Source organism: Hordeum vulgare, chromosome 3H (genome assembly GCF_904849725.1).
Source record: "Hordeum vulgare subsp. vulgare chromosome 3H, MorexV3_pseudomolecules_assembly, whole genome shotgun sequence".
In the NCBI taxonomy this organism is placed as follows: domain Eukaryota; kingdom Viridiplantae; phylum Streptophyta; class Magnoliopsida; order Poales; family Poaceae; genus Hordeum; species Hordeum vulgare.
In genome coordinates, this window is record NC_058520.1 from 478,422,121 (window position 1) to 478,430,733 (window position 8,613).

Below are 8,613 nucleotides of genomic sequence, written 5' to 3' on the forward strand. Positions count from 1 at the left end.
TCTAGTTGCCTAGCTCGTTGATCAAAGATGGTTAAGGTTTCCTAACCATAGACAAGTGTTGTCACCTGATAACGTGATCACATCATTAGGAGAATGATGTGATGGACAAGACCCAAGCTATGAACGTAGCATATGATCGTGTCAGTTTATTGCTACTATTTTCTGCATGTCAATGTATTTGTTCCTATGACCATGAGGTCATGCAACTCCCGGACACCGGAGAAATACCTTGTGTGTATCAAACATCGCAACGTAACTGGGTGACTATAAAGGTGCTCTAGAGGTATCTTCCAAGGTGTTTGTTGGGTTGGCATGAATCGAGACTGGGATTTGTCACTCCGTATCTCGGGGCCCACTCGGTAATGCAACATCACAATAAGCCTTGCTAACAATGTGGATAAAGAGTTAGTCACAGGATCTTGTATTACTGAACGAGTAAAGAGACTTACTAGTAACGAGATTGAACTAGGTATGGAGATACCGACGATCGAATCTCGGGCAAGTAACATACCGAAGGACAAAAGGAACAATATACGAGATTAACTGAATCCTTGACATAGACGTTCAACCGATAAAGATCTTCGTAGAATATGTAGGAACCAATATAGGCATCCAGGTCCCGCTATCGGTTATTGACCGTAGAGGTGTCTCGGTCATGTCTGCATAGTTCTCGAACTCGCAGGGTCTGCACACTTAAGGTTCAGTGACATTTCAGTATAGTTGAGTTATAGGTGCTGGTGACCGAAGGTTGTTTAGAGTACCGGGTGAGATCCGGGACATCACAGGGAGCTCCAGAATGGTTAGGAGGTAAAGATTGATATATAGGAAGTCCTTTTTTGGTCATCGAAAAAGTTTCGAGCTCATCAGTAGTGTACCAGGAGTGCCGCGAGGGTACCGGGGGACCACCGGGAGGGGTGTGACGACCCAAGAGCCTCATGGGCTATGAGAGGAGGTGGACTAGCCCCTGGTGGGCTGGTCGAAGCCTCTCTCAAAAGTCCCATGCGTCTAGAAGTTGAGATAAAAGGCAAAAGTCCTTTAAAAGGAAAGGAAGGAAGAGTCCTCCCAAAGTAGTCCACCTCCCTTGTGGGAGGTGGACTTTTTCCACCTCCAATTTCGGCCAAACCTTGAGGGTTTGAGGCTGCATCCTCCTCTCCCTCCCTCCTACATATACTAGAGACATAAATGGTTTTTGAGACACAACAAATCAACCACGTGTTGCCCTCTCTCTATATATATGTTTCTCCTCTAGTCTAGTTTCAGCGGTGCTTAGGCGAAGCCCTTCTGGAATAGTTCCACGACCACCACCACGCCGCCGCCGTGCTGGAGAACTCATCTACCTCTCCGCCCCTCTTGCTGGATCAAGAAGGCGGAGATCTTCATCGAGCTGTACGTGTGCTGAACGCGGAGGTGCCGTCCGTTCGACATTAGATCGGGATGGATCGTGATGGGATCGTGGGACTGATCGTGATGAGATCGCGGAACAGGCTGTGATTTAGATCGCGAAGATGTTCCACTACATCAACCGCGTTATATACGCTCCAGCTTAGCGATCTACAAGGGTATGTAGATGCACTCTCCCCTCTCGTAGATGATCATCACCATGGATAGGCATTGCGTGTGTGTAGGATTTTTTTTGTTTCCCATGCGACGTTCCCCAACAATATCTTGGTCTCAACACATGATTAGGTGGTTCTCTCTCAGAAAATGTATCTGGAAATGAAGCGTGTGTTCTGAGTGCTTCTTCCACGAATGAGAGGTGGGTGAAGGGGTATATATAGGCAGCAACAAAAATCCAACCGTTACACACAAAAGAGCAAACTCGATGACACCGAAGTGGACAACTCGGTGGTATCGATTAGCACTAAATTGGTGAACTTTTGATTCTCGGTGAGACCGATATATATAACTTGGTGGCACCGAAAGAGTGACTAACGGTCATATGGCCAAACTCGGTGGCACCGATACTCAAACTCGGAAATTCTGATTTTGTGTATTGAGGCAACAGAATGTTGATCACCTAAACTCGGTAGCACTGATGCAGTTTCGGTTGCACCGATTTGGTGGGAATAGCTAGGGTTCTGTCTGAGGTTTAAACTCGGTGGGTCCGATATGGCAATGTTGGTGGCACCGAATTTGTGAATGTGGAACTTGAGAGAGTAGATATGTGGGAAAAATGACTGAGTGTTTTGGTGGCTAACTTTAAGCATTTGAGCAATCAGTTCATTTTACTACCTCACCCCCTTTTAATAGTTTTGGCTTTCTTATGGACTCAAAAGTGATTTCTCACAAATATAAAATGAAGAGTCTTCTAGCTTGAAGCTTGAGCCAATATCATTCCTTTCTTGCATCAAGGGGTATCTTCACATAAACCTTAAGCCATATCATCTTTTTAACTTTTCTGAAATATACTTGGAAAACACATTAGTCCAATGATGCATATGGTGTGGTCAATTATGAAAACCACCCTAGGGAGCAATTGTGCTTGCAGACTCATTTGGAAGGGTCTCATGCATGTTAAATAATCCTTCCTTCAATTAGGCTTGTTTCTTTCACATTAAAAATGGGGAATAATTAAAGTTGTGGGAAGAAAATTGGTTTGCGGGTACCTCTTTTTGTGCTATGGTTATCAATGCGACGAACTCCAATGTCACTTCTGTGGGAGCAAGATTCGTTTAGGCGGGATTTGACAACATTGAGTTCTTTTGTTCTTTGCACTCCATGCCTTTGGCTTTAATAAATACACGAGTTCACTTCAGGTCATGTGGTCATGCAAAAATGATACTCCCTCTTTCCCAAGGTGCACTTCACTTACTCTAGTCTTCATCACATAGCTTTGGCTGTAATTTTTATTTATTTTATGAGTAAAATAACTGTAAAGACATTGAAATAAAAATATTTGCTAGACAAATATGACGATGCAATTTATACATCTTAAATTCATGTGATTCTGGCAAGTCGTGTATTAAAGATCACTCAATGTCAACCGCGCCTTTGAGGAAATATATCATGTCGGAGAGGAAAAACATCTTGTATGCAGATGATATTCTCATTTCTCATGTACCCGTTTGTTTTGATTGTAGCCTTGTCCGCGATGTTGTTTACAAAAGGTGTAACACAAGAAGATGATGAAGCTTGACGTAAGAATACAAGATTGGCTATCAATCCAATGAGTTTATGTCCTGATTTAGATGGTGCCGAGAAAAATCTTAGTCTTTGATGATGTCTAGGTTTGCCAATAGATAGTCTACTATAATAATAAATATCACTTAATCCATAAGAAAGTATAAAAGCATTTAGATCACTAGAGGGGAAGTAGTACACTAAGAAAAGATGTACGGAGTAATAAGTACGACTATAGGGACCGGAAAAGAGATTGCGCTTATATGAGAGCAATGACAATAGTGGACTTATAACCCGTTTATATGGCAGTTTTTCCTATGTGGAAAAAAGAAACAAAAAAGTGAGGGAGTGAGCTCTCATGCTAGTCATAGTGAGGAGTAACCTACACTAGTGCAATGCATATGACCTGGACTATATTACTATTTTTATAATAAAGTGTAACATGGAGGTAGTGTCATAGGTGATTATATTTATTAACTTGTAGGCTCATTTTGCTTTTAGAATTGTTATGTGATGGTAACATATTATGTTATTATAAACACATTTTTTTATTATTTGCCGCCACACAAGCAAAGTTATCTTAGAGTGTATTATGACCAGCCTCATGCAAAGCCTCATTGTATGCGTGTTTCTAAGCAAATACAATAAATATAAAGAAAAAGATTGAAAGAAGGTGAAGAAAAGCAATACTATCTCCTTTCCAATTTACTCTCTCCGTTCCTAAATATAAGTCTTTAAAAAAATTTCATTAAGAACTACATACGAAGCAAAATGAATGAATGTACACTCTAAAGTATGTCTATATACATCCATATGTAGTCTCCTAGTGAAATCTTTAAAAAGACTTATATTTACGAACGGATGGAGTATAAGGCATGCATGTATCCCTAGATCTCTATGATTGTATTAGTAACTAAAGATAGTAACTATATACTCCCCCGTTTCTAAATATAAATCTTTTAAAAGATTCTACTATAAACCACATACACATGTATATATTTTAAGATGTAAATTCATCCAGTTATTCTATATGTTGTTCATAGTAAAATCTTTTAAAAGACTTATATTTAAAAATAAAGAAAGTATATGACATAACAACATCATATAGGCCATAGTTGGCTATACTATTAACATGTTCTGATGAGAATAAACTGGTTTGACATCAATGTATGTGTTTGGAAGCCCAAGAAAGCTTCGCGGCCGCTTTCGGCCAGAGTGGGGGTGGTGGAAAGCAATATTCGGCTGGCCCACACCAGTCCATCGGCAGTACGAACTGCAGGCCCAGTGTACAGCCAATGTTGCCGGCTCAACTCACTGGCTGGGGGTCCATACCTTATTACTCAATCACGTTAGTACTAGGAAAAAGTACCCTTTCCCCCCTAAAAAGACCTAGTATTCCCTTTTTTCTTATGAGGGTATTATTACTAGTACCCTAAAGAAAAAAATAATCATCATTACCTTAGTTACAAAAATTTACGATTGTGCCCACGCTTATTGCAAATTGCAGCCCTTTCCTTTCGCGAGTTCAACAATGGCAGGGCCGAAATTGCGGCGGAATCCAGGGGCGTGTGCGACGTACGGCCATCTCGTGGCGCATGGGCGGCAGCGCACCAACGGAGGCGCGAAGTTGAAGGGCGAACTCATGATGGACGGGCGGTTGGGACGAAGCAGCAGCCAGCGGGGAAGGATCCTCCAGACCTTCACCTCCTCCTCTCCCGCCCTATTTATACCGCTTCTGCCCCCCGCGATTGCACACCCACCGCCGGCCACGTACGCCTCGATCGCCACCGCAACAAGCCGCCGCCGCAGCAGCAGCGAGAGAGACCGACCGACCCCGTTTCCTTGCCGGAGCACCGCCGGGGAAGGCGAAGATGTCGTGGCAGACTTACGTCGACGAGCACCTGATGTGCGACATCGAGGGCCACCACCTCGCCTCCGCCGCCATCCTCGGACACGACGGCACCGTCTGGGCCCAGAGCGCCGACTTCCCGTCGGTACGTAAGATAACAATAGCTATTTCGCGCCTGCATGAGTCATGCGCCACCGATCTCTGCTTGACATGTTGCATGCGCGCGTGATCCAGTTCAAGCCGGAGGAGATGACCAACATCATGAAGGACTTCGACGAGCCGGGGACCCTGGCCCCGACCGGGCTGCTGCTCGGATCCGCCAAGTACATGGTCATCCAAGGCGAACCTGGCGCCGTTATCCGCGGCAAGAAGGTAACGATCCACCAGACCAACCCATCTCTGCCATTACATGACCAAACGAGACGTAAAACCGCCGTCGGATCGGATCCGTTCCTTTCCGTGATCGCAGGGCTCGGGAGGCATCACCCTGAAGAAGACCGGGCAGGCGCTGGTGATCGGCATCTACGACGAGCCCATGACCCCGGGGCAGTGCAACATGGTGGTGGAGAGGCTGGGCGACTACCTCGTAGAGCAGGGCATGTAGACGACGAGATCACGCCATGGCGCAGCAACAACAATACTACCACCAACCGAAAGATACAGTAGATCTCCACGCGTTTTTTGGCCACTGCATGCGCACGCATATGGGATTGTGGTTCAGCTTCTTTCGAATCCTCCTCCTTCACTGTCCCGGCGCCGATTACCACCCCTCTTGATTGATCCGCGATATTTATTTTTCCCTTGTTTCTTGATGATGGAGCCGTTTCGTTTCGGCTAATAATTTTGATTTTCTTTCTCTTGCGTACGATTCGTTTTGGTCATTTGGGTTGCCCTTTCAGTTGTGGATCCGGAACAATATAATATATATGTGATTGCCATTGGTTTTGCAATATACGAGAATATATATATATATGTGTATTCGATCGCGTGGTCTGCTTTTTTTTTTTCAACCTGATCCTGTTGCCTGCTTCGACTCCATATACATCGTTCCTATTCAGCTCTTGCAACCCTCAAAAAAAATATTCAGCTCTTGCAGGTTCATTTCAAGAAAAAAAAAACATGTTTATTTTCCAGTTTAAAAAAATGATATCCCCCTAAAGGATCTACTTAAATTTGATGCACACAAAATCATAATTGGGCTTAGCCATATCCTTTTTCTTTGGACACCAATATCAAACTAAAGTCCGACAGGGGGAGGAGCCACATCGAACAATTTGTTTGATCCAGAAGAGCAGAGCAAACGAACAATTGTTTCCCCTGTTCCATAATAGTATAAGAATGTTTTTTATAATAACTAGCAAAAGGACCCGTGCGTTGCAACGGGAAAAAGAACACCACACACTCTTAATTAACAAAAAGTGGTCTATAATTTAAACATTTGTAGCTACGATCCAAACAAAGATCTTAGCATACAAAAACACAGTTCAAGATTTCATGGATCTTTTATTTTAATATGGCTTGAATGTAGATTTAATACGTATAAAGAAATGGTGAAGTAATCTTTAATTTTGTCTCTAATCCCGATTTTGCTGAGATGTTCATTCATAATCCAATAGTGCCCGTATGAAAGAAAGACGGGTAATACATTATTGATTAAGATTGCATCCTATATAATATTTTTTAAATTGTTAACAAGTAAAATAATATCATATTCAGATTCTATATTTTTTTTAATTAAAATTCATATATAACATGTTAAATTTGAAGTTACGGTTTAAAAGATATGAGTATTTAAAAAACATTTAATATGTACTGCCGGTTAATGTCAGAAACATCAAAGGTTTTTTTTTATAAAATAGCATGACGGACTAAGAATACATATTTCATTTTTTTTAGAGGAAACCTATTTCATTTATTAGTAGGTATAGATTTTATTATAACTAACCTTCGGTTGATGAGATGGGATCAAAGTTGTAGTCATATTAAACGCACGACCGGCTTAAATCTCTCCCTAATAATAAAGCGTCGATCGCTTCTGTCGCCCGTCGTGCCACTTTTACAAAAAAGCCCCGGACATTTTCTGAAATCAACCCGCAGTCTGAATTTAAGTCAGAAAACAAATTATTTTTTGAATGTTTCAGAGAACCCCCTCATGTTTCAGGTAATCAACCCGCAGTCCGGATTTAAGTCAGAAAACGAATCTTTTTTTGCGTTGTTCAGAAACCCCCCTGATGTTTCAGGTAATCAACCCGCCCTCCGTATTTTAACAAAAAAACCCTAACTTTTCAGTTAATCAATCCAAACTTTATCTAAAACAAAATTATCCATATCTTTTAAACCATAACTCCGATTTTAACATGTTATATATGAAATTTGATTAAAAAATATGTAGAATCTAAATAGGATGTTATTTTTAGCTGTTGAATACTTCTTAAATATTATTTTTGGTGCAAACTTAATCTGTAGTGTACGATCCTTTTTTTCTCTTTTTCTGTCGACGATATGAATTGCAATAAACATCCATTAAATTAAAACCAAATTGAGAGGAAAGAAAACATCGTTAACCACACATGCACAACTTTAAAAAACCTCGTGGGAAGAAACAACATATTTCTCATCTTATTGCGAGTGAATGTACATTCAAACGCGTTTTCGTTGTGTGAGCACTAAAGCCATCGTCGATAACATAAATGTGATGCCATGTAAAAATATATTGCGTTCAGAGCGTATGTTATTTTCTCTTCCGTTGCAACGCAAGGGCTCTTTTGCTAGTACAAATTTAAACGAACATGACCTTATTAGTACAATAAACAAACAAAATTCGAATAAAACAGACATGCGGTCGTGCATTAGCCCTTAGAGCATCTTCAACAGCCGCGCTATACTAGCGTCGCGCCGCAAAAAAGGCAATTATAGCGCGCGCAACGCGGCGGACAGCTCGAGCGGGCGCGCGAAAACCGCCGCAGCGCGCTAAAACGAGTTAGGCGCGCTGGCCATAGCTTCATCCCGCGCTGTGTATTTCGGGCGTCCACTTCGCGCTGTGTATTTCGGGCGTCCACTTCCCCCTGCCACCATGGACGCGCACACCGGCACCCCGTTGACCCCGCTGTACAGCCGCGACCCCCCCTGCCGCCGCCTCCGCCGCCGCCCGCCGCCGCCGCCCCCGCCGCCGCCGCCGCCGCCCCCCGCCGCCACCCGCCGCCGAAAACCCTAGTGCGGCGAGCGTTGGCGCTGGCGCCGCCGCCGCAGCCGGAGCTCCGCCGACGGTCGGCCTCGCGCGCAGCCTCTTCTTGCCGCCGCGGATGACCACGCCGACGGGTGGCGTCGCGCCGGCGCCGTCCCGTGTCGCCGCCGCACCGTCAAAGCTCCCCAATGCGTCGGAGCCGAAGAAAGGAAAAACATCCGCGAAGAAGAAGGCGACGGACAGCTCCGGCAGCTCGAAGGCGAAGAAGAAGGTTGCAGGGCGGTGGACGGGCGCGGCGTCTACCGAAGCGCCGGCGAGCTCACTCGTTGAGCCGGCGGCCGACGCGCACCACGTGTTCGACGAAATGCCCCCAAGGTGAAAAAAATTCCAACTTTTATTTTTTTGTTATTTTTTCAATGCATCATCATATAGATAGCTTATATTTGCATTGTTCAAAAAA

General features: G+C 43.7%; 1 protein-coding gene across 1 annotated transcript; it reads left to right on the forward strand.

Annotated features, from left to right (window-relative positions):
• The first annotated feature begins 4,823 nt into the window (after positions 1-4,823).
• LOC123440235 (profilin-2-like) lies at positions 4,824-5,919 on the forward strand. Its single transcript, XM_045116805.1, has 3 exons — positions 4,824-5,114; positions 5,204-5,341; positions 5,439-5,919. The coding sequence occupies exons 1-3, from the start codon at positions 4,992-4,994 to the stop codon at positions 5,571-5,573; spliced, it is 396 nt and encodes a 131-aa protein (XP_044972740.1). The 5' UTR covers positions 4,824-4,991; the 3' UTR covers positions 5,574-5,919.
• Positions 5,920-8,613: the final 2,694 nt, after the last annotated feature.

What these genes read in the sequence shown, in the direction of transcription:
- LOC123440235 (XM_045116805.1), top strand. Translation starts at nt 4,992, where the DNA reads ATGTCGTGGCAGACTTACGTCGACGAGCACCTGATGTGCGACATCGAG. An exon ending in AGAGCGCCGACTTCCCGTCG is followed by an intron (nt 5,115 to 5,203) that starts GTACGTAAGATA and finishes CGCGTGATCCAG; the next exon opens with TTCAAGCCGGAGGAGATGAC. An exon ending in CCGTTATCCGCGGCAAGAAG is followed by an intron (nt 5,342 to 5,438) that starts GTAACGATCCAC and finishes CCGTGATCGCAG; the next exon opens with GGCTCGGGAGGCATCACCCT.